This window comes from Marmota flaviventris, chromosome 20 (assembly GCF_047511675.1).
Source record: "Marmota flaviventris isolate mMarFla1 chromosome 20, mMarFla1.hap1, whole genome shotgun sequence".
NCBI classification, from domain to species: domain Eukaryota; kingdom Metazoa; phylum Chordata; class Mammalia; order Rodentia; family Sciuridae; genus Marmota; species Marmota flaviventris.
The window spans coordinates 14,611,788-14,638,121 of NC_092517.1; the positions used below are offsets into that span (position 1 = coordinate 14,611,788).

Sequence of the window (26,334 nt, forward strand, 5' to 3'; positions counted from 1 at the left end):
CAGAAGGAAGTGACACTCAGCATCCATACAGGAATCTTAAGGAGGGCCTGAGTGGCCAGGTTGGGTTACATGGCCATTCTGCGGGTTAACCACTGTGACCAGAGGGATGGGGTGCTGTGATTGACCAAGCTGGGGTCATGCATCTACCCTCATTTGACAGTGACAGTTACACAACATCCACATGCAAGAGGCAAGGGACATTTATCCAGCAGAAAGAAATTTGCCATCTTTCTTATAGCTCAGTTCACATGTCACTTCCTCAGGGAAGCTTCTTCTCCCCTGTGCCTTCTGTGACCTCAACTTTCCCACAGTAAATTATTCTCTGACTCTCCTTCAGACTAGTCTGGGAACTTGAGACAGGGACAAGAGCTTATTTATCTGTTTCTCAGGCCTAGCTTTCTCCCCAGGCTGAGCTGCTGCTGGTGGCCTGTCTGTCTAGCATTCGCTGCCCCCTCCCTACTCAAACCATGTTGGGTTCCACCCTTTCCTCCCATGGCATAGTGGAGTAGCAAATTCCACTCTATAGACTAGCTTACACCCGTTAGAGTCATCCCTTGCCAAGGGAGTGTTCCAGGAACAGGCATGTGAGCCCTCGTTTGGGTAGCTGAGACATACAGATACCTGAGAAAGAGCTTTTTGCTCTTCTGAGTGGGCCCTGGGAGCCAGCCAGCTCCTGCTCTCTCCAGTGCTGAACATAAACAAGGGAGCATTTGGCCTCAGCTGCCATGGCCTGCCACCCCACAGCTGGCAGGGAACCCCCCTGAAGAGGAAGCTGACATGGTGGAGAGTAGTGGGGTGACAGCTGAGAAACCTACACCCTTGATGGCCCTGTGAGTTGCTGGATTGGCCCATCCTGAAGTCAACCCTGCCCTAGAACTGCAGGGAGCCCTGCCACCATGTTTCTGGGGTGTTCTGTTACCTGTAGCAACAAATAACCTCAGGAAGGCCTCCCTTGGGCCAGGCTGGGCTACCAAGTGTGCCCTCTTAGACCCCCTGCCACGCACACCAGTCCTTCCCACCTCACAGTCGCAGACACTCAAAACACCTGGATGTTTTCTGTTTTTTTTAAAAACCACAGCAGTCACTTTATTCTTAAGTTTGCACTTTACAAAACCACAAAGGAGAAGTCCTTGGTGGGGGAAGGGAGTGGGGGATGGTGAAGAGGGAAAAGAGGGAGACCCAGAAACTAAGCCTTGCCCCTGGGGACCAAGCAGAAACTGGACCCCAGGACAGCCCAGTACGGCCTCCTGCAACCTAGCTGTACAGAGCTAGGCCTAAAGACCTCAGAAGAGGGCTGCAGTCCTCTAATGACTGTCACCATTTGATGGGCAACCATAGGCCAAGGCTTTTGCACCCAAAGAAGGAAGTGGGCCTGCACCAGGGCTACCCATCAAGCAGCTTCAGGATGCTCTCACGCTCCTTCAGGGTCTTCCAGGCCTGGTCCTTTTCCTTTTTGGTGGGGGTCCGCTTCTTCTGCCGGGCAGCCATGATCTTGCGAAAGGCGTCCATGACTTCATTGTCTGCCATACGGACCCGCTGCCTTAGCTCCTGTCGGCTCACCTCCTCCTTCGCCAACCTGTGGGGAAAAGGGGCCATGCTCTTCCCACCTCCAGAATGTGGCCCCTCCTTCCAGACTCAGCCCACCATCCTAGGCTGGCACTCCTGTGGACCATTTCACACAACCATGACCAAAGTGTCAAGTTAATGAACATGCTTATATGGTGCTATGGCTAGCCACTATTTTAAGCTCCTGAAAAACACGAACTCATGGCTGTGCACATGTGAGGCAGGGGGTATGTGGGAAATCTCTGTACCTTCCTCTCAATTTTGTTGTGAACTTAAAACTGCTCTAAAAAATATGTAGACACACATACTTTGATTGATCCTTCTAATAATCCTGTAAAATAAGTACTGTTATTCTCATGTTAACAATGAAGACACTGAGGCTCAAGAAGGACAAGAGATGTCCCAAGATCCCACACTTAGTGAGGGAGATTTGGAGTAGGCTGGCTCCAAACTCTTTTTGTTTTTTAAAATTTTCTTTATTCTGCTAGGTGTGGTGGTGCACACCTGTAATCCCAGCAACTTGGGAGGCTGAGGCAAGAGGATCACAAGCAACTTAGTGAGGAGACCTTGTTTCAAAATAAAAAATAGAGGGGCTGGGGCTCAGTGGTAGCACACTTGCCCGGCATGGGTTCAATTCTCAGCACCACATGTAAATAAATATAATAAAGGTCATTCAACAACTAAAAATAAAAATAAAATAAAAAATAGAAAGGAGTGGGGATGTAATAATAAAATGCCCCTGGGTTCGATCCCCCCAAATTTTTAAAATTATTCTCATTTATTTTTGGAGTCCTAGGGACTGAACACAAGGCACTCTACTACTCAACTACATCCCTATCCCTTTAAAAAAATTTTTTTTGAGGGGGGTACTGGGACTGAATTCAGGGACACTTGGCCACTGAGCCACATCTCCAACACTATTTTGTATTTTATTTAGAGACAGGGTCTCACTGAGTTGCTTAATGCCTCATCATTGCTGAGGTTGGCTTTGAACTTGAGATTCTCTTGTCTCAGTCTCCCAAGCCGCTGAGATTACAGGCATGTGCCACCACACCCGGCCCTTTTTAAAAAATTTTGACACAAGGTCTCACTAGTTGCCCAAACTGCCCTTGAACCTGTGATCCTCCTATCTTAGGTTCCCATGTTGTTGGGATTACAGGCAGGTGCCACCTCACCCAGCTCCAAACTGTTTTTAAATAACGCTGTTTAAAAAGTGTTCTGGTGCTAACAGGAGATCTGTTTACTTCAGCATCCATATTCCATAGCAGCCTAAGGCCTTGGTAGCCTGAGGCCCATAAGAAGTAGGGAGTGCTCAATCAGTCCCTCCAACTAAGATCAGACTTGGGAATTCCACTGATGGTGGAACTGAAGGTCATTAAGAGATCTGGTCCAACCTGTTACTTTTTTATAAGGGAAGCCTGCAGCTTGGGTAAGGAGTGTCTTGTTTAAGACCCGGAAGTTGGTCCACAGCAGGGCTCAGGGCTATCTCTGGCCTTCTGATAGCCTTAAACTAACTCTCCACTGCTCATTACTTCTGCAACTACACATGTGACTCTTCTCTCTTCTAGCTCTTTCTCCCCTTCCCTCTGTACTGTTATTCTCATGTTAATAATGAGGACACTGTTGTTTTTGTATTTCTTTTTGTATTTCATCCTCTTGCCCTTGAGAGGAAACATGAACTAGAAAGAGGCTTAGAATCAACCTTGGGCTCCAATCTCAGCTTGGCTGTTTAATGGCCATGTGACATTCAGCAGAGCATTTCATTTCACTGGACCTTTATTTCCTCATCTGGTAAACAGGGAAAATACTACCTACTGCCTAGGTGGTTGTCAAGATTAAAGGAGGTGGTGTGCAGAAAGCCTGGGTACATAGTAGGCACTCGGGACACATTAGTTCCCGTTATCCTTAAAACCCTACCAGCTTGTCGGAAACTACTACTTCTGGGAGTGGTGCACTCTTTTTCTTTTCTTTTTTATTGGTGTATTATAGTTGTCCATAATGGTGGGATTTGTTGTTATATATTAGTACATGCACACAATGTAACAATATAATGTGGCCAATACTGAATGGCGCATCTCTTTACTGATCATCTACTAATAGACTGGAGGTCCTTTGCTCTGCCTTTCCTCCTAGCCCCCAGGACAATGTCAGAAGAGATGCTAAGAGCTTGGCCAAATGAACAAGTGTCTTGCCTTGTCAGGGTTCTGTGAAAATAAGACACAGTACCTGCCTGAGAGAAGCAAACAATCTTGTGTAGGTTGTTTCTTTTCTTTCTTTTTGGTACTGGGGGTGCTTTACCACTGAGCTGCATTCCCAGCCCTTTTTATTTTTTGAGACAGGCCTTGCTAAATTGCTTAGGGCTTAAGTTGCTGAAGCTGGCCTTGAAGTTGTGATCCTCCTGTCTCAGCCTCTCAAGTTGCTGCGATTACAAGCATGTACCACTGTGCCTGGCTTGGCTTATTACTTGATCTCCCTAATAACAGGACAGTTCCTACCATGGTCTTCCTCTAAATGTCACCTATATCCTTGTTGTGATCAATGTAGGGCAAGATGGATGGGAATTCATATAAAATGAATAGCACCATAACTGATTTCCTAAACAATGAGTTTTTTTGTTTTTTCCCCACCTGGTTCTGGTGACTAAAACCAGGACTCTGCCAGTGAGCTACATTCCTAGGCTTTTTTTTTTTTTTCCATCTTATTTTTACACTGAGATTACAGGTGTATGCCACTGTGCAGAACAAGTTTTAAAACACTGGTCACTTTCAAGTGATAGACCAATAAAAATCATACATGTCTAAAAAAATGTTAACAGTTGATCAATCTAGGTGAAGAGCATATTGGTATTATTGTATTATTCTTTCTGATTTTTTTCTTTGAATGAAATGTTTCATAATATGAAACAAAACCATGAAAGAAAAAGAAAATAAGGTGAGGGCTGGGGATAGCTCAGGGGTAGAGTGCTTGCCTAGCATGTGTGAGGCCTGGGTTTAATTCTCAGCACTACATATAAATAAATAAAATAAAAGTCCATTTGCGGGGCTCAGTGGTGCACATCTGTAATCCCAGCAGTTCGGGAGGCTGAGACAGGAGGATCATGAGTTCAAAGCTAGCCTCAGCAATGGCGAGGTGCAAAGAACTTAGTGAGACCCTGTCTCTAAATAAAATAAAAAATAGGGCTTGGGATGTGGCTCAGTGGTTGAGTGCCCCTGAATTCAACTCCCCCACCTCAAATAAATAAATAAAGGTCCACCGACAACTGAAAAAGAAAAAAAAAAAAAAAAACAACCCTCAAAACACCAGGCACAGTACAGCACACCTGTAATCCCAGTGACTTAGAGGGTTAAGGTAGGAGAAGCACAAATTCAAGGCGAGCCTCAACTACTTAGTGAGAACCTTCTCAAAGTAAGAAAATAAAAAGACTAGCAATGTAGCTCAGTGGTAGAGCACCCCTAGGTTTAATCCCCAGTACCGAAAAACAAAACAAAAATCCCTCAAATCAATCAATCACAGGTGCCTGAAGGCCTTAGTCCTGCGGAATGAGACTCACTCAGAGGCATAACCAGAGGGGTGTTGCCTAACACTGATATTTTTTTCAAGACTTTCCTGGTGATACAAAGGCTCAGCTAGGTTTGAGAAGCCTGTCTAAAGCCTTGAGAGGTGACCAGCAGTGGCTGAGGCCTCCTTGGCCTCTTCCTTGAAGCCCCTGGACCATGCCTTGGTCTATACTCACCTCAGCAGGTCGTGCTTCTTGGTGCGGTTGTGAGCACTGAGTGCCTTTAGCTCAGCCTGTCGTTTGCGCAGCTCAGCAAGGACCTCATCCTCTGAGTCCTCTGCAGGGCGGTCCTCAGACTCCAAAAGGCCCTGGGCAATCAGCTCTTCCTTGATGCGGCTCTCCAGGGACTTGGTATGCGGCACACTGTGGGGCATGGCAGGCCCCCTTAGTCTCCAGAAAATGGCCCCTCAGCTCTAGGGTCATCTTGGAGAGGGGGTGTACTTAGAGGTTCCCAGGGCTTCCGAAGGTCAGAGAACACTTTCTATTTGCTCTGGGAACCCCATTTCCAAATATAGATACACACATACATATACATATTTTCCAGATTTTGCTATACATTAATTATAATGTTTGCTATAAATTATTCCAGGGAAAACTATGCATACACATTTAAATATATTTTAAGTAAAAATAGGATCATACTGTCCATATTGGACTACAATGAATAGTTTCACCATTTGTTACTCTATTGTTTATATGCTTTTATGTCAATTAAGTATTTTCTTTAATATGATTCAAAGTTGCAAGTTACCTCATCATATGGAGGTAGGACAACTGAGCCAACAAATCCCCTTCAGTTGGGCATGCAGGCTATTTACACGATAAGCAGTATGAACTAGCCTGTACTCAGCCTGTGTACGCAGAAATGCTGGGCTAGCACTCATGATGAGACTTCTACTGGGCTTTACTAGACTCCCCAGCTTTGCTGTTAATGCAAATCTCCCCACATCAAGATGAGCAGAAGCCAAAAGGCAAGCAAGGGCCAGGCTGCGAGGTGTAGACAGGATGCCACTCACCTGAAGGGCTTATTCTGATTGCGGGGAGAGGTGCTTGCCCCGTCGGCCCCTGATTCTTTCCCAGACATGTCAGGAATAGGAGAGTCCTCCATAGGGGAAATAATATTTTCCTGGAAGACCACAGAAATGGAGTGGAAAGAGAAAGACTTGTAGTATTTCGTTTTTCCTACTGATCTTCATAGATAAGCCTTCAGGGGCCAGAAATACCCTTTAATTTTTTCATTTCACCCTCTTCTGGGAAGCCTTAGCAAAAAGTGTTGATCATTCTACAAATTCCTTTTTTGTTGTTATTGTTTTAGGAATTGATACCAGAAACAGGAAACACAGAAGAATAATGATAATAACTCAACAACAGTAGTAGGAGCAGCTAAGGTTGATAAAGCATTTGCAAGGAACCCCACACTGTGGGACATGTGTGGGAGAGGGGGCGCACGACCCAACTGTGCTCTCCTTTCTTCTATAATAGCTGGGCACAACTGCATTTCCTAAGTTCCCTTGTAGTCAGGTGTGGCCATGGAATACTTTTCTCCAGGGGAAAATAATCAAGAGATGTCCCAGCTAGTTATGGCCCCCAAAGCTTCCTTTACATATTGCTCCTTGTTGCCCGGCACAGTAGTGTATACCTGCGATCCTAGTGACTCAGGAGGCTGAGGCAGGAGGATGGAAAATTTGAGGTCAGCCTCAGCCAACTTAGCTAGGTCCTAAGGAATTTAGTGAGACCTTGTTTCAAAATTAAAATTAAAAAAGACTGAGGATGTAGCTCAGAACCTGGGTTCAATCCTCAGAACCAACCAACCAAACATACTCTTCCATTTTCAATCTTTGTAGGATTGAAGTAGCAATCACACCCAGAGTGACTGTGCAAAGCCACCATCAGTCTTGGTGGTGTAGGGCCATGACCTTCCCCTACCTCTACCTTATTCAACCTGGAACATGTGCCCCAGATTGTTATATGAGAGAGAAATAAATTATTGTCTTTGAGACAAAAGAAGAAACTGAGGCCCAGTAAGGTGAGAGGTTGTGCCCAAGGTCAGGCAGTGGGTATTAAGATAAAGACCCTGAAGTAAAGGTTTGATCCTACCTTTGCCTATTAGCTGTGTGATCTTAAGCAAACTTTTCTGAACCTCAGTTTTCTCACATGTAACACAGAGCTAACCACTGTCATTGCTCGCATAAGATGTGTGGAAAGCCTCACACAAGACTTAGCCCTTTGCCTACACTCAGCAAAAGAGACTGTGGAAGAGAAGCTATCTTTGGAGGTTAGAGACTAGGAAGGATGTGAGACTAGCTTCTAGAATATAGTAATGTTTTATTTTATGATCTCTAGGTTGGTAATACAAGCTTATCTGTGAAATTTTATAAAGCTGATAAACATAAAGCTCTTTCTCCTTTTTTTTAAAAAATTATTTTGTACAGGGGATTGAACCCAGGGGCGCTTTACCACGGAGCCACATTCCAGTCCTTTTTATTTTATTTTTGAGACATGGTCTTCCTAAGTTGCTCAGGGTTTTACTAAGTCGCTGAGGCTGGCCTCAAATTTGCCATCCTTTTTTTGGCGGGGTACTGGGGACTGAACTCAGGGACCAACACTCAACCACTGAGCCACATCCCCAGCCCTATTTTTTTGTATTTAGAGACAGGGTCTTAGTAAGCTACTTGGTACCTTGCTGTTGCTGAGGCTGGCTATGAACCTGTGATCCTCCTGTCTCAGTCTCTCAAGCTGCTGAGATTACAAGTGTGCATCACTGTGTCCAGCCAAACTTGCCATCCTTCTGCCTCAGCCTCCTGAGTCACCGCACTGGATAAAGCATTTTTTTTTTTAATTGTACATGGACACAATGCCTTTATTTTATTTATTTTTATGTGGTGCTAAGAATTGAACTCACTGCCTCACGCCTGCTAGGCAAGTCCTCTACCACTGAGACACAACCCCAGCCCTAAAGCATTTTTTTTAAAAAGGAAATGTGGTTCCTGTTTTGAGCTGGCATACTCACCTCCACCAGGGCCTGCAGGAGGCGCTGTGTGAGGGCACCAAAGGGGCACCCATCTTCTGGCTGTTCATGCTGGGCCTCTGACTTCTTCAACAGAGCATCCACATCTGAGGTAGGCAGAATAGAGAAGGACAGGTGGGCTGAAGATGGAAACCCAAGTCCTGGCCTGGGGTGGGACAGGAAGGGAGGGGCAAGGAGGAAGGAACCTACCTTTAGTGTCTAGTTCAGTCAGTGGCCCCATGAGGCCTTTCTTCTTGTCAGCCACAGCTGCTGCCCGGGCCCCGTCCTTCTGCTCTTCCAGCAGGTCCTCCTGGGCCCAGCGCTGGGAATAATGCTTCCCCAGGGGTGGGATCTGTGGGAGAAATGCCATTTAGCCTTGAAGGGTAAACACTAGCTGGCCATGCCTAGAGCATGGAAGGCTCTGCTTGCACTTGACATTGCCAGCAAGCTTTCCATTCACTTATTTTTACTGTCTCCCAAGTCCTTAACCCAGGGTCATAGGTGGTGCCACATACAGATGAAAAGGAACAAAGAAGATAAAATCTCTACACTCACATTCTAGACAGGCACATAAAGAACCAAAACACAGCTGGGCACAATGACGCACACCTGTAATCCTAGCAATTTGGGAAGCTGAGACAGGAGAATTCCAAGTTTAAGGCCAGCATCAGTCATTTAAGCAAGAACCTCAGCAACTCAGTGAGACCCTGTCTCAAAATAAAAAATAAAAAGGGGTGGGGATGTAGCTCATTGTTTATATGCTTTTATGTCAATTAAGTATTTTCTTTAATATGATTCATAGTTACAAGTTACTTCATCATATGGAGGTAGGACAACTGAGCCAATAAATCCCCTTCAGTTGGGCATGCAGGCTATTTACACTACCTGGATTCAATCCTGAATTGAAATGATTTCCTAACTATGGAGTCCAAAATAATATGGACATATGGGCTGTCTCAGTCACAACTATTGCCTCCACAGAAGAGAACTAGGAGATTCTGGGTGAAAGCAAATTATTTTTTGTGTTGCTTGAGCTTACTACTGCCTATATGGACTGCTTTTTCAAGTAATTTGGTGGTTGTTTTGTTTTGTTGGTTGAGTATTGACCATAGAGCCTCTCAAAAGCTAAGCATGGGTTCTGGCACGGAGGTAGAGCCTGTCCTCAAATTTTAAAAAAATTCAGACACGTGAAATTAAAGAGGTAGATTCAAGGTGTTGTGGTAGTACAAATATGAGAATGTTTTGTTGTGAAATGTGAAGTCATTTTGGTGGTGGTAATACGAGATCAGGGCCTTGAAGGGAAAGTCAATCCCTGAAGGGGAGAAGAGCTTATGTACGGGCCTAGAGACCTAGAGTGATGGCAAGGTACTTGGCAGGGCTGGTAAATACAGCAAGGAAGAGGGATGTGGCCAAGGAAACTAGAGAGGGGCACTGGGGCTGTATCACCATGAACCAAGACACTTGAACTCAATCCTGTGGATAACAGCAGCTAGGCCAGGCCTGGAAGCAGGCCCACGTCATAAGCACCTCTGATTGTGGCAGGTGAGCTATTGTAGAGGACCCCCGCCCCAAGTACTTTCTCATATTTTCTTTAATAAAATATGCTTTTATTTTCATTGTAGAAAAACTAACTTTTAATGTGGGCACAGTAGTGCATGTCTGTAGTCCCCAGCCACCGAGGGGGCTGAGTCAGGATTGCTTGAGCCCAAGGGTCAAGGCTAGCTTGGACAATATAGTGAGATCTGTCTCTTTAAAAATTCTTTTAAGCTGGGTGTGGTGGCACAAGCCTGGAAACAAGCTTCAGGAAACAGGAGGCAGTAAGATCACAAGTTCAAGGACAGCGTGGGCAACTTAGTAGGACCCTGTCCATAAATAAATAAATAAATAAATGGGCTGGAGATATAAATGGGTATATCTCCAGCCCATTTATTTATAATCTCCAGCCCATTTATTTATTTATGGTGCCCTTTGGTTTGATCCCTAGTATCTCTCATACACACACACACACACACACACACACACACACATAATTCTCATATATTAAAGTAAACTCAGTCTGAGGCAGGAAGACTGTAAATTCAAGGTCAGCCTCAGCAACATAGTGAGACCCTGTCTGAAAATAAAAAATATAAAGGGCTGTGACTTGGTGGTTAAGCACCCCTGGGTTCAATCCCTGGTACACCCCACCCCCACAAAAAAAGAGGCTCTATAATAGGTGAAGGCTTGAACCAAAGCAGAGGGGATAGAGATGAGGGGACAAGGGGGAACTTCACTGATGTAGCTGCCTGAGGCTGTGGTGTCTGGGGTCCAGAGAAAGTGGTGCAAGAAGAAAGCTGAGAGTCTGAGTCTGGAGTCTGGATAGGCTAATGCAGCATACAGGGGGCTGCCAGGGTAGGGAAGGGCACATGATGCATGGCTCTGCTGTCTATGATTCTGAGGCACCACTGACCCTCTTGTTCTCCCCCTTGTCTGTGCAGGCCCAGCATTTCTACCTTGTAATGTTCAGCTTCATCTTCTGGGGGTTTCAGGAGTTCCTCCAGCGTGCGCACCTCCTCACTGGTGATATCAGCACAGTAAGGCTCCACAGAAGCCCAGAACCTGTGGGGAGAAGCAGATCCTGAGTGAGTACCCTTCTGGGCCTCAGTCTTGGGTCCTCCCACTATATTCTCTGACCAGAACCTGTTGGGGGCATCGTTCTTGGGGATCCGCGGCACATCGATTGGGTCATCAGTAAATTCATATTCCTGGATCTTGGGTTGAAGGTTTTTGGATTTGGGTCGCCCAGGGCCAGGGCCTGGCCCATGTCCAGTCTTCCCTTCCAGTTTCTGCTTCTTGGGTTTCCCATGTTTAGGGGGAGCTCCAAGCTCATGGTCTCGACCCAGTTTCATGAATCTTCGGTCACCTTTCTTATCCTGCCAGTCAGTAAGGATCTGAAATTTACAGAGATTGTCACTGAGAAGGAGGGAAGACATAGAATAACTCTTTTTTTCCAATGAATAAATGAGGATCTAGAATTCAAGGAGGCTCCAGGATTTCCCCCTTACCGTTTTGCTTAACAAACTCCTAACCATCCTTTAAAACTAAGTTTTTTTTTTTTTTTAATGGATCATTTATTTATTTATTTATTTATTTAATATGCTGGGCTAAGGAGTGAACCTAGGGCCTTACACATGCCAGGCAAGTATTCTACCACTGAGCCACAACTCTAGACCCTAAAACTCAGGTTTCATAGGATTTTATTCACATACTTCTCAACTTTCCATTCACCTGTCTGTCTGTAGTCTTATTCACCTATGTATCACCCAAGCTAGTCACACACAGTAGAAAAGTCAAATAAATGATCAGACCCCAGTGCATGTCAGCCCTGGGGAAATATGCTGGAGGTGACTTTTTGTGAAGACTCCCAGTAAACTTTAATTTCAAATGTCAACCGCCTGCAAAGCTTTCCTTGGCTCAGTTACTTAGCTTCCTTGGTTTTAAAACACAACTGATTGTACCACAAATTCTTTTAGGTAAAGTTAAAATGGCATCTCCTCCCTCTCTGAATCTGGCACCTTGCACTTCCACTGGAGACCCAATCATGTTGCCTGATCACACTGCAAAAGCACTGTACCTTCTCTTTACTGGACTAAGCTACCTGAGATCAGGAAACTTATCATAACCATCTCTATTCCCCAAGATCCAGATTGATGCCTAGGACTTGGAGCTCTGGGGATGTTAATACACTGAATAAAAATAACTGGAATAGTAGCTATAAATAACATTTGGAATGTTTACTTAGTGTCAGACACTGGGCTGAGCCTTTGCAAACATTCTTTTAATCCTCACAAAAGATCTAAAGTGAATTCTATTGTTAAGCCCACTTTGCTGACAGGCTCAGAGATAGGAGCTAACTTTCTCAAAGTCACATAGGTAAGAAACATCAACACTACAAAGTGCTTAGGCAAAGGTTCAAATCTAGATCTCCCCATTCCTTTTAGTTGGCAAGTTCCCTGATGGCAAAATGGTTCTAAATTATCTCCCTCTACTGACTAGCACAGGACCCAAAACATAATGGTAAGTGGGATCAATAAAAGCTTAGTGAATGAGAACACTTGCAATTTACAAGGATTATGAACATTATATGTATTTAATGTATCACATGAGCTGTTTGTGTATCTCTCTCTTCTCATCAGTCCCTCAACCTCAGCATATGAAGCTAACCTAATGACCCACCCCATAACTTGACACAGTGCATTTCCGGTGATGTCCCCTCTTTGGGGTATCACCTGGGTTTCAGCCTCCAGCACACGCAGACGCCGGCTGGCAGAGGACAGCAAAGTCTCAAGCTCCAGCTGCAAGGTGTCCAACTCCTCAATGCCGATGCCATCATCCTCAGAGCGGGCCAGCACTGCTGTGTAGCGAGGACACACCTTCAAGTGGTCCACAGATTTGAAGTCATGGAACTGCAACGGGCAGTCCTTTAGCTCACTCATGGCCCAAGAGATGTAACCCTGTGGAGCTGGAGAGGAAAGGGCTGTTGATGGGAGACAGTGGCATAAGAAAAGCCCAAAGGCTTCTTCCACTGGGGAATTCAACAAAAAAGTCAAGTTTCTTCCTTACTAACAAGATTGACAGCACAGCTCCTATTTACAAAGCCCCTACCATGCACTAAGCTAGGTGCAAAGCTTATCTTACTGAATTCCTCACCCACCTCCATAAGCAGGGACCACTGTGATGGTCTTTTTACAGAGAAAGAAACCAAGACTCTGAAAGGGTGAGGACATGCTTAAGCTTCCAAAACTCAACTTGACCCCAGGTAGTTCCTGAGTGTGCAGTCTCTGTGCCCAGGCTTCCTGATGCCCTTCCCTCCTGTTCTTCTCCTGAGCCTCTGAGTTTCAATCATCCCCCTCCTTACAACGTTCTCTGTGCCTCCCAGCCTCTCCTTGTTTCATCCTATTCCACCTTTTTCCCCTTTCTATGCCACCTTGGCTGGTTTGGAAGGCTGGTCGGGAGACAAAACTGAGTTCAAGCCCATTTTCTACTTATGTGCCCCTGAACACGTTATTTAAACGGAGTCTCAGTTTTTCCATATGCAAAATGGGGACAAAACAAGAGGTCTCTGTTTCCCCCATAGAAGTATGAATCTGTAAAATGGGGACAACAGTACCTACCTACCTGGGATGTGCTGAGGATTAAGAGATGATGCCCAGTTCAGTGCCTGGCACAGAAGAAGTGGGACTGCTTAATGGCTGCCCCACCCGTGGGTCGCCTCAATGTCCCGCCTCCAGCGTCCCCGTCCTCTAGGGAGCCCCTAACGCAGCCCCCGCCCCCTCTGCCTCCTCTCTGCGGCCTCCCGCGGCCCCCGGGGCGCAGGAGGGGGCGGGGAGCCGTGGTCTAGCCGAGCAACCGCCCCGGAACTGGCTATGGGCGGAACCCTGTAGTTGACGCGGGGGCGGGGAGACGGCTAGGGCGAGCCCACTGAGGCCGGGGGGGGGGGGTTGGGGTGCGGGCAGCCAGCGAGCCTGCGGAAGGCCCCTGTAATAGGCCTCCAGAGGACCCTTGGGGACAGCCCGAGGCCGGGGGCGGGGCTCGGCAGCCGAGATCTCCGCGCGGCAGTTAGCTCCACCAAGCCCCAGGGGCTGCAGGTAGGAGGGGCGCGGAAAAAGGATGGGGGCGCAGCGCCGGAAGGAACGTAAGCTTCTCCGCCTCGGCTTGTCCTAATTTGGAGCCCAACCTAAGGTCGGGCTGTACTATTGTATGATAGGGGGAAGGCTACGGGAAAAGGTGGCCCAAGAGTCGAAAGCATGAGGGAAAGATGCATGGGTAGAGGGAAAAATTTGATTAGTTATTTGGAGCTTCAGGACTTTAAAGATACCATGATAGTCCCAGAGTGAAAATTTCATGAAGATCCAAACGTTCCTAGACTGTCCTACCCTGTTCTGAAAACAAGATGGTGCCGCCCGGAAGTCTGGGCGGAGACTGCGGCTGCGCTGCTCGCGAAAGGGCAGTCGTCGCGGGGCTGGCCACTTCCGCACTTCCGCTTTCCGGCCGAGCCAGCGCCCGCGATGGTGAGAGAGCCGGGCCCCGCGCCAGGGACCCCCTCAATTCTGTCTTAAGGCTACGGGTTTAGGGGAGATGCTACTTCGCCGCGGTGACCTGGGGCCGAGGGGTGTCAGAGAGTGTGGGGGCACGATGAGGGTTGGAAAAAGGGTGGGGCGCGGGCCAAAGTGAGGAAGGGGCAAGCAGGGGAACTGGCTGATAAGAAGCAGGCCTTGCGGCTTCCTGGTTGGGCATGCAAGGCAGGTATAGAATATTCCTGAAGCATGGAGGAAGCCGGAAGCGGGGCATCTAGGCTTGTGGTAGTGCCTGAAGGCCCGCAGTAGGCCCAATAGCCTTGTCTTGAGGCCGCTGAAGTATGTATTAGGGCCACTTCCTTGTCTAGACTAGAGCTTCAGTGAATACACCCCCTCGTCCTCTCTTTCCTTCTTGACTCCACTGTTTTACCAAGTCAGGTGCCCACTTTTCCTTGACCTCCGGTGGGTACCTCCAACCTTGTTTCTATCCCAGTGGAAGGTCACTCTGTGTTGCCTCCATTCACGGGTCATCCTATTCAGAGCTAAACTGTGTTGACTTTATGTAAAGTCGTACTGTCCATCCCTCCCTTCCTGGGAATCTTTCCCTTTCATATATGTGATAGTTCCAGGGAGTTGTGACTGTGGCTCACCACCTCTCCCTCTTATCACTTTTCTTGCCTCCAGGCTTTGGTGACCTGTGTTCTGGTGACTCCTTAGTCTGCATTCCCAGCTGTCATTCAAGGATCACCTAGTTGTTTTGAAATTAGACCACTAGTTCAAAAGCCTGTCTAAACCGCCTGTTCCTCCTGTGCTACTTTTCATACCTCGCTGAGAAATGTGATGGGGTTTTTGTTTGTTTTATTTTGGTCTGATTGAGAAGGTGCTTTTTTACCTATTTATTTTTGCGGTTCAGGAGATAAAATTCAGGGCCTCATTCATGCTAGACAAGCTCTCCGACACTGAACTACCTCTCCATGCCTGTGTGTGTGTGAGAGAGAGAGAGAGAGAGAAGGGAATGTCCTTGGAAAGGAACCTGGGGTGCTCTACCATATTCTCAGCCCTTTTTATTTTATTTTATTTTGTATTAGGGTCTGGCTAAGTCACCCAGGCCACTTGAGATCTTCCTATCTCAGCTGCTGTAGTAGCAGGGATTACAGGAATGCACCATATTTGGCTTGATTTTTTTAAAAATTCAAGTTTGAGACATTTCATCATACTATCTTATTTTATCCATAAAAGTAAGGCATCACAGGGTTGGCCACCTAAATTTTACCTTTATATTTATTATCTATAAATGTTGACAGGCATGTAACCATTGCTACAATCAAAGTACAGAATATTTTCATCACCTCACAACATTTTTTCCAGTCCCTTTGTAATCCTCTTCTTTTCCCCAACCCCAAATACCACTGATTTTTTTTTTTTTTGCCCTTATAGTTTTGTTTGCTTTTTCCATATTGTCTTATATATGGAATTCTTTCATGTACTAGCTTTTTATTATTATTATTATTATTTTACATGATGCAGGGGATTAAACTCAGGGCCTGGCACATGCTAGGCAACCACTCTACCAATGAACTATACCCCTGTTCTCTAATATATAGACTTTTAAGTATGGCTTTTTGCTCTAATACATTTGACATCCATTCATGTTGTGTGTATCATAGTAGTTATTCCTTTATTGCTTAATAGCATTTTATTGTATGAGTGGACCATGTTTTTTTTTTTTTTTTTTAATATCATTATCTTCTGCATCTAATGTCACTCCTTGTGGTTCTCTGTCCTCTTTACTGTCCCTGTCCAGGTTCTCATAAGAACTTCTTGAATAACCCTCTCTGCTGTATGTCTCACTTCCCTCTCCAGCCCATTCCCCAAAGAGCCACTGTGCAGCTGAAGTCATGTAACTTCCTCCTCAGAAAGCCCCAGTTTAAAAGAAAAGCTAACTTAGTAGCCTAGCATATAAGATCCTCATGATTTTAGACCAGCCTTCTGTTGGCAGCTTCATCTATACAATCTAAAATGCTTCACATGTACAGAAACCTTATACTTGTTACTGCTATTGGAACTCCTAATGCCCTTTTTTATTCTATCCTTGTTATTTCATTTTTTTCTACAGAAAGTTGGTAAGACATTAAATGTGAGGTACTGAGCTAGCTAGGTCCAAGCTATGTAACTGAATGAGGTAGACATGGTTTACAGTCTAGTGTGAAAGAGAAATCACTTTACAGGGAGACATAAAAGATATGTCATGGTAAATTATAATAAATGCAAAGAAGGGGGAAGTCAAGAAAGATTTCTTTGAGGAAGGAAGAGGCCTTCCCTAATAAGCTGAGCTCTGAAGGATTGAAGCAGTAAGAGGAGAAAAGCCTCCAGATAGGTGTTCAACTTGTATAATGTCTTGAGGTGAGAAAGAACTTGACTAATGTAACTAACCAGTGTAGATAGAAGCTGATTCCTCTACTGGGAATGTTTTTATTCTATTTTTTTTTTTCTCATTGTAAATTCCTGATCCTATATCCAGTCAAAACCAGTTTTTTTTTCTGTCAATATAGATTACTTATAATTCTGATTGTTTTGTACTTATAATTCTGATTGTTTTGTACTTCGTCCTACATTAAACCACATGTCCTCCACCCAGTTGAGCTATTTGAGGGCAGAAATGATCTACACATCTTTGAATTCCCAGCTAGCTCACTGCCTGGCAAATGGTTGACCTCTGTGCTTATTGGCTTAATGTACAGGTTAAGGACATTCACCTGGGTACCTCTGGATCAATTACTTGGCACCTTTTACATTTAGAGCTGGATGATTTTGTTGTATGTCACAGGATGTTCAGCATCACCTCTGTCCTAACCATAACCCTAACCCTGTCCATTTAATACCAGTTGTACCCAGACAAGTCATGACAATCCATATGTTTATTCTGAATGTCTCTGGTCAGGCAAAATTGCTTCCTGTTCAGAACCACTGCTCTACACTTAAGACTGAAAGGCATCTTGAAAGCCTAATGGATTCTGTTCACTGTGACATCCCATAGCTGGATACTTTCAGGCCAGCCTGGCTCCAGGAGAGCTGGAGTAGTAGACCAGTGGGGTGGGTGAGGCAGATTCTGATTCTCCCCAACTCTTGTTTTTTTTTTTTTCCTACAGACTGCCACTCTCCGCCCCTACCTGAGTGCCGTGCGGGCCACACTGCAGGCTGCCCTCTGCCTGGAGAACTTCTCTTCCCAGGTTGTGGAACGACACAACAAGCCAGAGGTGGAAGTTAGGTAGGAAAGGAAAACATCATCAGGGGCAAAGTATTAGTGCTATTTAGACAGTGCCATGAACCTATGTCCTGGAATTGTCAGGATAGCTTCAGTTCACATAATTTGTCTTGCTGCCAAGGTGAACAGTGATTCCTGATTTGGAGTGAAGAAAAGAGGGTCAGTGGGTTGGCAGGGCAAAACCCAGGGGAATATTTCTTTTGGAGCCAAGACTGCCTGAACAGGGCTGTTCATGAAGTAACTCCTGTGGCTTTATTGAATTCATTGGCAGTTTAAGTAGAGTTTGGATAATTTGTTTATCTGAGATGCCATCTCTACACGTCTCTGTTGTTTTTGTTGTTACTGCATATTGAACCCAGGGGTACTCTACCACTGAGCTACACCCCCAGGACCACCCCCCCGGACACTTTTTTTTTTTTTTTAATGTTGGGACTGAGTCTCTTAAGTTGCTGAGGCTAGCCTCATACTTGTGATCCTCCTGCCTCATCCTCCCAGGTTTCTGGGATTACTGATGTGCACCATCACACCCAGCTACTGTTATGCTTCTTAATATACATGGTTTCTACTAGACATTTAAAAATATTAACAGCTCACAGACTGCCACAGTTAACTACCCTAGAGATAGCAGAGATTGGGAGGTGTTAACTTGAGACCTGAGCTTATAGGAGTCCCAATGGTACAAAAGTGAATCATTCTAGGTTAATAATTAAAGGACTTTAGGGCTGGAGGTGTAGATTAGTGGAAGAGCACTTGCCTAACATGCATGATGTCTGGGCTCAACCCTCAACCATGTCCCCCCAAAAGAAGAAGAAATTAAAAGAGGCCAAACTGTGTTTATTCAGTTTTAGCCTGTCATTATTCTGGAACAGAGGCTTTCCTCATCCCCTAAGTGGCATATTGATTTGCCTATAATTATTAAAATCAGCTATCTTTGGCAAAGCTCTTAACATGTACTGGGCACACTGTTTAGACATTTGAGCCTTTTTGATTTCTCCTAATCTTCACCTGTGAAATAAGAATCAGAGTCATTTTACAGATGAGGAAGTTAAAATTCCAATCCTGTGACATGTCCAAGGAACATAACAGGAAGCTGAATTTCAAAACCTTTTTTGCCCTGACTCCAGGGCCTGTGCTCTTTCTGCTGCAGAATATGCTCCCTGGCTTCAGTCTTGGAGCATTCTTGCTTGTTAATCTTCTATAGTTTGGATTCTGTGGTCTCAGTGATGATAGGACCTGCTGTGAGGTCACCTTAACTCTTCTTTCTCTAATAATGAGGTCTCTGTGACTTTGTGTTTTCAGGAGTAGCAAAGAACTCCTATTACAGCCCGTTACCATCAGCAGAAATGAGAAAGAAAAGGTGCTGATTGAGGGCTCCATCAATTCTGTCCGGGTCAGCATCGCTGTGAAACAGGTGAGTCACCATGCAGGAGGCCCATAGTTAGGAGCTCTCTTTGAAATAAAGGATCCACATCTAACAGACCGATGTGGCATATTTAGTTTAGGTTCTTCTTGCTTGAATGTACTCAGGAAATGGTTTGCCAAAGCAGGTCAGAAGAATAATATGAGCAGTTATGTCCAGTAGACCTTGCTCTGGATTAGAATGCAGCCAAGGTTGTAGGACAAGTTAGGGATCAGGTCACAGAACCATTCTTAAGGAATGAGGAATACATTTACTTAAGAAAATAAAAAGCAATGCCGGTACCAATTTCATAGCCATACTGTTTGCCACTGCCACTTAGTTTAAGAAATAAAGTACCAGGGCTGGGGTTGTGGCTCAGTGGTAGTGTGCTCACCTAGTATGCATGAGGCACTGGGTTCAATCCTCAGCACCACATAAAAATAAAGACAATAAAGTCCATCAACAACTAAAAAAGTACCAATTCTACTATGTTTCCTCAAATAGCATTTCACCAATATCTATACTTCCTGCTACCCCTCCAGTGCTTGATGTATTCATGTAGGACCTGGACAGTTAATTTACTTAATGGATTTTGAAATTTTGACTTATTTCCCCTTTCTCAAATTGGAAAAGAAACTTTATGCCATAAATGGAAATACAGTATCACTTTCCACAATCTATTATAACTCTAAAAATAAACACAATAAAAACAATGTTATTCAATTCAAACTAGATACTATTGCCTACATAAAGCTCCAACATGAGGTCTGCTGTCTTTATTCAAAATGGAAGATCGCAAAAGCCTGTGCTCCCTGCTGCTAGGGAGACTGAGTCAGGAGGGTCACAAATTCAAAGGCAGCCTCAGCAACTTAGCAAGAACTTGTCTCAAAATAAAAAAGAAAACAAAAAAGAGCTGGGAATGTGGTTCAGTGGTTGAGTGTCCCTGGATTCAATCCCTGATAATAAAAAAGGAGATCAGCTAGATATGGTGGTTGTAATCCCAGTGACTCAGGAGGCTGAGGCAAGAGGAGTTCAAGTTTGAGGCTAGCCTCAACGACATAGGGAGGGCTTCAGCAATTTAGTGAGACCCTGTCTCAAAATTAAAAAAATAAAATGGACTCGGGATGTAACTCAGTGCATGTGGCCCCTGGATTTAATCCCTGGTACAAAAAAAAAAAAAAAAAATGGGAAATGAAATTGATCAAATAATGTTGAATGCATGTATGTAACAACGAATTTCATTATTATGTATAATTAAAGTGTACCACTAAAAAAATAAATAAATGGAAGATCATCGGGTATAGGGAGGTATTAAGGGCATTCTAGCACCCAGCTATAGAATTCTTCTTTAAGAAATATTGAAATAGTTCAAAAGGTGAAAACTCAGCCGGGCTCAGGGTTGCACACCTATAATCCCAGCAGCTCGGGAGTCTGAGGCAGGAGAATCACAAGTTCAAAGCCAGCCTCCGCAACAGCAAGTCACTAAACAACTAAGTGAAACCCTATCTCTATAAATAAAATTAAAAAAAGGACTGGGGATGTGACGTGACTCCGTGGTTAAGTGCCCCTGAGTTCAATCCCCGGAACCCCACCACCACCCCCCAAAAAAGGTGAAAACTCTGTTGATTGATGTATAGTGACAGTAAAACAGAGACTACCTAAAGTTGTCTCAGTTACCCTGGGTGGTATGTGCCACATATTTCGAGAAGTAGTGCACTGTGAAACGAAAAAGAGAAATTTTTTTTTTTTTTTTAAAACAATGGCCTAGGCCTGTAATCCCAGCTACTCTAGAGGCTGAGAAGGAGGATTGCAAATTCAAGGCCAGCCCCAGCAGCTTAGCAAGACCTCAAAATAAACAAAAAGAGCTGATGAAGATGTAGCTTTAGTGGTGGAACATCTTTGTGTTCAATTCTCACTACTGGAAAAAGCAGAATGAAAGAAATCAACAGAAATCATCTAGGCAGTACGATTGAGGATCATTTTGCTGGGCATTGTGGCACATACCTGTAATCCCAGAGAGCTGGGAGGCTGAGGCAGGAGGATCACAAGATTGAGGCCAACCCAAGAAACTTAGCGAGACCCTAAGTAACTTAGTGGGACCCTATCTCAAAAAGGGCTGGGGATGTGGCCCAATGGTAAAATGCCCCTGGGTTCAATCTCCAGTCCAAAAAAAAGGCAGCTTTGAATGGAGATGTGGACTGTGAAAGAGCTGATAAGAGGTTTGCCAGAATTGCCCCCCTGGAATGGATGAGGATGCTATTACAGTAATGCTTCATTAGGATAGAGGGGCCCTTAAGTAGATCCTCCTTTCAGTTGGCATCTATGTCCCCACCATTCACAGTTTTGTCAGTGATTGATCCCAGTACCAAATCCCACTGTCTCCCATGGGCCTGAGGGCAATTGGGTCCAAATACCAAGCTACTAGTTGTTTTTGGCCTCCCAGTGTCAGCTTTAGAGAACCATCTTTTTCCTTTGCTCTCACCAGGCTGATGAGATTGAGAAGATTTTATGCCACAAGTTCATGCGCTTTATGATGATGAGAGCAGAGAACTTCTTTATCCTTCGAAGGAAGCCAGTGGAGGTAAGACCTTATATATCTATGTCTCTAACTCCTGAGATTCTGTGCCTGAGTGGCCTATAATTGTCTGTTGAGCCAGGATTGCTACCTCTTAGGTGTTTTTTTTTTTTTTTTTTTGTGTGTGTGTGTGTGTGTGGTGCTGGCTATTGAACCCAGGGCTTCATGAACACAAGGCAAGCACTATACCACTGGGCTACAGCCCCAGCCTGCTACTTCTGCAGCTATAGGATACCCCCTGACTGAGGTGAGAGTCGGCCTTCATCTCAGCTGGAGTAGTAGCAGACAAGATTAGAAGCTTAGGGTCTATACATCACTCATTACCAGAGTCTACAATATAACAGCAGAAAGAGCACAATGAATTAGAAATCCTTTTAAACAGGCTGGGCATATAGTTCAGTTGATAGAATGCTTGCCTCGCATGCACAAGGCCCTGGGTTCAATCCCTAGCACCACAAAAAGAAAGAAAAAGAAATCATTTTAAACTCTGCCACCAATTTGAATCTTAGTTTTTCAAAGCCGCAGTTAACATAACATTGGGTCAGTTGTGGTCTGACTTTGTACTTGACTCCTTTACACAGATTCCCTACCAGGTTAACTTAAAATATCCCTACCAGCTGCAAGGCAGAGCATGAGCAGAACAGGCAGATGTGTTGATTAGACACACCAGATGTGTCCGCCAAGTTTTTCCTCATCTTGAGCCATATTCTCTCTCCTGGTCTTAGAGCTAACTTCAGTGGCTACATAGAGTAAATAAAATTGCTCTTCATTACACACCCTCTTGTAGTAAAAGACATTCTTACCCGCCAAGTCTCACCCCTCTTCCATGTTATCTATTCTCTGGACTAAAGTCTTCTTTATTGTTTGATTGGATTATTCTGAAGCAAGATTACAAGTCCCTTCATTCTCCCTTAACTTATTTTGAATGCAGGGCTTTTTGTGCCACAGATAGTTTTCCAGAGGCATCTGATATATACAAAATTCTCTTCTGGGTTCAGTTGTTTGGGTCCACAGGATGTGGACTCCTGACAGGGCCAGTTATCTTGGGAGAAGATCACAGCCAGCTAGAAGCATGTGGGTAAGTAGAGTAGAAAACATGGCTAGTTAAGTGTCCCCTGGGGCTAATTCTCTCCTGTTACTTCTCTTCCTCCTCCCTACCTTCCCTAGGGCTATGACATCAGTTTTCTGATCACCAACTTCCACACAGAACAGATGTACAAACACAAGTTGGTGGACTTTGTGATCCACTTCATGGAGGAGATAGACAAGGAGATCAGTGAGATGAAGCTGTCAGTCAATGCCCGTGCACGTATAGTGGCTGAGGAGTTTCTCAAAAATGTAAGTAGGGGGCCTTCCTGCTTTCCTGCCTGAGGTGGAAGGAGCCATGGGTTGTGTGGAGTTAGCACCTGGTGGGAAAGAGGTGCCAAATTTCCACATCTTAAAATGTCCACAAAATTCTTAATTTATTCTAGTTCAGCCCCCAAGTGAGGCTAGGGAAGTGCATGTGCCAAGTTTCCAGAAACATAACAGTTAATCGTCATGTAATTCCATTTCTCAAACAGAATTAAATATCTTTCTTTAGCATCTGTTTCTGAGGCTTCAGGTCCTGATTTCCTCAGCCTGTTTCCCATCACTTTGATGGCTTAAGGCTTCTGGATCCCTCTGAAATTGTTTGTGCCTTTCTAACAGAAAGGACTGCAGTTCTGAAGAGGAGGTAGTGTTTACATTGAGAAACTGATGACATAGTTGTTCTTGTTTAGATATTCAGGACATGCCTTCTTAGGCATTTTCCCCCTTTCTTCCAAACAATCTTTGGTTTGTTGATATGTTCCACTCAAAGTTGACTGTGATCCCCAGATGGTAGGTTTAGTGTTTACTCCTCCCTGTTCATACAGATCACCCAGAAGGAGCTCAGATTTCTAAAAATGGAAATTTAACACACTTCCCCTGGGATTTAATCATACTGAGGGTGGCCCAGTGCACAAAGTCATTGTACCATGTGTGCAAGGGAGTACTGTCGTCCAGCTGCCTACCAGTCAGACCTCCTGGGTGTCAGTCTATTTCCTTTGCCTACTCAGCTATGTCACTGAGCCTCTCAACTAAGCCTGAGTTTCCTCAGCTGTGAAATGAGGATGCTATTAATATTTACCTTTCAGAGTGGTTGAACTTTAAATGAGATCACGTATGTCAAATGTAACACCTGATATCTAGTAAGCTTTCTGTGTATGGTGGTACGAAAGTTTATGCCCAGGGCACTAGGAGGCCTCTAGATTCAACTAGCATGTTCACAATTCCTACTTAATATTCAAAACATGAGTCTAATACTCCCATGCGTTTGACATGTGAAAAATGTGGTGTGTTTTTTCTCCTATTTAAAAAACACAAAATTCTGCTAGCCACAGTGGCCCATGCCTGTAATCCCAGTGGGTTGAGAGGATGAGATAGGAGGATTGCGAGTTCAAAGCCAGCCTCAGCAATGGCAAGGCGTTAAGCAACTCAGTGAGACCCTGACTCTAAATAAAATATAAAGTAGAGATAGGGTTGTGTCTCAGTGACCAAGTATCCCTGGGTTCAATTTCTGGTACTTAAAAAAAAAAAAAAAAAAAGGCCAGAAAACCCAATCTTTTGAGTTAAGTGTTACGGTGTGATTTTGCGGCATGGGGGTACTGGGGATTGAACTTAGTGGTGCTTTCCCATTGAGTCATATCCCTAGCCCTTTTTATTATTTTGAGACAAGTGTTCACTAAGTTCCTGAGGGCCTCACTAAATTGCTGAGGCTGACCTTGAACTTGTGATCCTCCTGCCTCAACCTCCCAAGTTGTTAGAATTACAGTAATGTGTGCCACTGCGCCCAGCAGGTGTTACCATAATTATAGATGAATAAACTGAGGTCTGGAAGTTATTTAATCACCTGCTAAACGTTCCAGAGCCAGGAAATGGAGGAACTAGATGTGGAATTGGGTTTTCTGATGTAAAGATCTAAAACAGTACCACAGTACCTTGTGGGGTTACAACTTCAGGTACATACACAGGTCAGGCAGCAGCACATGTGAGCGAGGTGGGCTGAGTGGGGACCTGGTGAGCTTGGGCCTCATTTGAGGAACATTGCCACCATGTAGCTCCAGCCTGTTGAACTTTTCGAAAGAATTCCAAATCTAGATTTATATATGACATCTTCCATGTTATCAAGGTTGGCAGCTAATTCATAGTCTTTTAAGCACCACATGGGCTAATCTTTGGGCTATGCTCGGTCATCAGCCATTGATTCACAGCCTCTGGCTTATTAAGTGTTGTTCTTGGCATCATGGGGGATATTTGAGGGCAGAAAATTTTCTAAGGCCTGTGCTGGTTGGAGGATCACCCAAAGCTGTATCCCTCTCACCTTGGCCTGCAGAGTTCCCATGTCTTTTTTTTTTTTTTTTTTGTCTTTGGTATTAGGCATTGAACCCAAGAGTTTTTGACCACTTCAGCTACATCCCCGCCCCTTTTTATTTTCTGTTTTGAGACAGAGTCTTGCTAAGTTGCTGAGGCTGGCGCTGAACTTGTGATTCTTCTTCCTCAGACTCCTGAGTTGCTATGATTACTGGAGTGCACCCTGCACCCAGCACCCAGCTCTGAGTCCCCATGTCTAAAGAAGGCAACTTCTGTTTATATGTAAGACACTGACAGAGCTTTATGGCAGCATCCATAGCAACAGTCTAGGGGAACTGTGGAGAAGCCCTCGATACTTATCTAGTGCTAGATTTAGGGTCAGTGCCCCCACAGGTCTCTGCTGAAGATTGGCTGAGTTAAGAGTGTGCTCAAAGGATGTTCTGGGACCCAGCCCCACCCTTCAGAACTCTGTGTACAGTGGCAGCTCTCAGATCAACCCACCATCCTGGAGCAGGCCCACCCAGATACAATAATAACCACCATTCACTGCCTCTTGGTTCTCTTGACAGTTTTAAACCATCTGGCTGGATCTTGCGGCCTACCCCCTCAGCCTCTCCCTGTGTCTCTGCGAAAGCATCCTGGAGTCACTCCCCAGAGCGGCAACGGCAACAGCGGCAGCAGAAGCGGGGAGCTGGGTCGGGTGGGCACTAGATGCGGGAGGGGGGTGGTGTGCTTGCTAGCTGGGCAAGAAAGCAGCAGTGGACCTGCCCCAAGGCCTCACGTGCCTGGTCAGGCTGGCTTCTGATGTTCAGTCCCCTGGGCCGGGACAGATTTTTTTTAACGTCTTGAAATTTAAACTTTGTGCTTGTAGGAGACTGTAACCTTTTTGTCTTTTTTTTTTTTTTTTTTTTAAACAAACAACCTCCACCTCCAGTGGCTGTGACTGGTCCCAGTGATTGTACCTTATTGGTCGCTGTGGGTCTGGGCGGGCCTGGAGCCAGAAGGCGACTACTTTTTCTCCCCTGTGCTACCCCAGGTGGGGAGAGAGGGAGGTTTTAGACTCCAGTTTCTCTCCACTGCTCTCTTAATCCCAAGCCTCCTTGGGCCCAGTAGAGGTGGTGGGAACCCTCTATGAGCTTCCTGAGCTCTGCCTGAAGATGGCCTCCCAACATTCAGTGGGGACAAGGGCTGAATCCATGAGTACCAGCCATACCTAGGAGCTGGAGCCCAAAAGCCAGGCAACTTCTGGCTGCATGGGGCCGCTTGGTACCCTTCCAGCTGAGAGGGGCCACTGTCATGCTTTATCTCAGTGCAGTGCCTGTGCTAGAGGTGTGGAGAGGTAAGTCCTCCTCCAGAGCTCCCGCTGGGCCCTCTCCGCCTGCTCTGGCTCCTCTGCTCCCACACGCTCGGTTTCTTTTCTGATTCTAGTGGATCCTCCCACCCCTGATTAAAGTCTCTTCTTGCCCTTTTGGGGCTGCATGAGGTCTGAACTCTGTGTGTATATGTGAAGGGAAGGGAGGTGGTGCTATTTTTATTTC

The 26,334-nt window shown here is 45.1% G+C and overlaps 2 protein-coding genes across 4 annotated transcripts; one reads left to right on the forward strand and one right to left on the reverse strand.

Moving 5' to 3' along the window:
* Positions 1-1,052: 1,052 nt before the first annotated feature.
* Positions 1,053-13,663, reverse strand: Tada3 (transcriptional adaptor 3). Of its 3 annotated transcripts, none has more exons than XM_027931996.3 (9): positions 13,287-13,663; positions 12,398-12,630; positions 10,809-11,059; positions 10,622-10,727; positions 8,340-8,481; positions 8,133-8,236; positions 6,139-6,248; positions 5,300-5,485; positions 1,053-1,576 (listed from the first exon to the last, which is right to left on the reverse strand). In XM_027931996.3, exons 2-9 carry the CDS (start codon positions 12,602-12,604, stop codon positions 1,384-1,386), a joined length of 1,299 nt encoding a protein of 432 aa, XP_027787797.1. In that variant the 5' UTR covers positions 12,605-12,630; positions 13,287-13,663; the 3' UTR covers positions 1,053-1,383. The 3 variants fall into 3 exon arrangements, with proteins under 3 accessions (XP_027787797.1, XP_027787798.1, XP_027787799.1); XM_027931997.2 differs by having other exon boundaries at positions 13,283-13,663; XM_027931998.2 differs by lacking the exon at positions 13,287-13,663 and having other exon boundaries at positions 12,345-12,421.
* Arpc4 (actin related protein 2/3 complex subunit 4) lies at positions 13,663-26,278 on the forward strand. The gene is made up of 7 exons (XM_027932001.2): positions 13,663-13,756; positions 14,035-14,179; positions 17,335-17,453; positions 18,750-18,861; positions 21,335-21,430; positions 22,592-22,762; positions 25,366-26,278. The coding sequence occupies exons 2-7, from the start codon at positions 14,177-14,179 to the stop codon at positions 25,369-25,371; spliced, it is 507 nt and encodes a 168-aa protein (XP_027787802.1). The 5' UTR covers positions 13,663-13,756; positions 14,035-14,176; the 3' UTR covers positions 25,372-26,278.
* Positions 26,279-26,334: the final 56 nt, after the last annotated feature.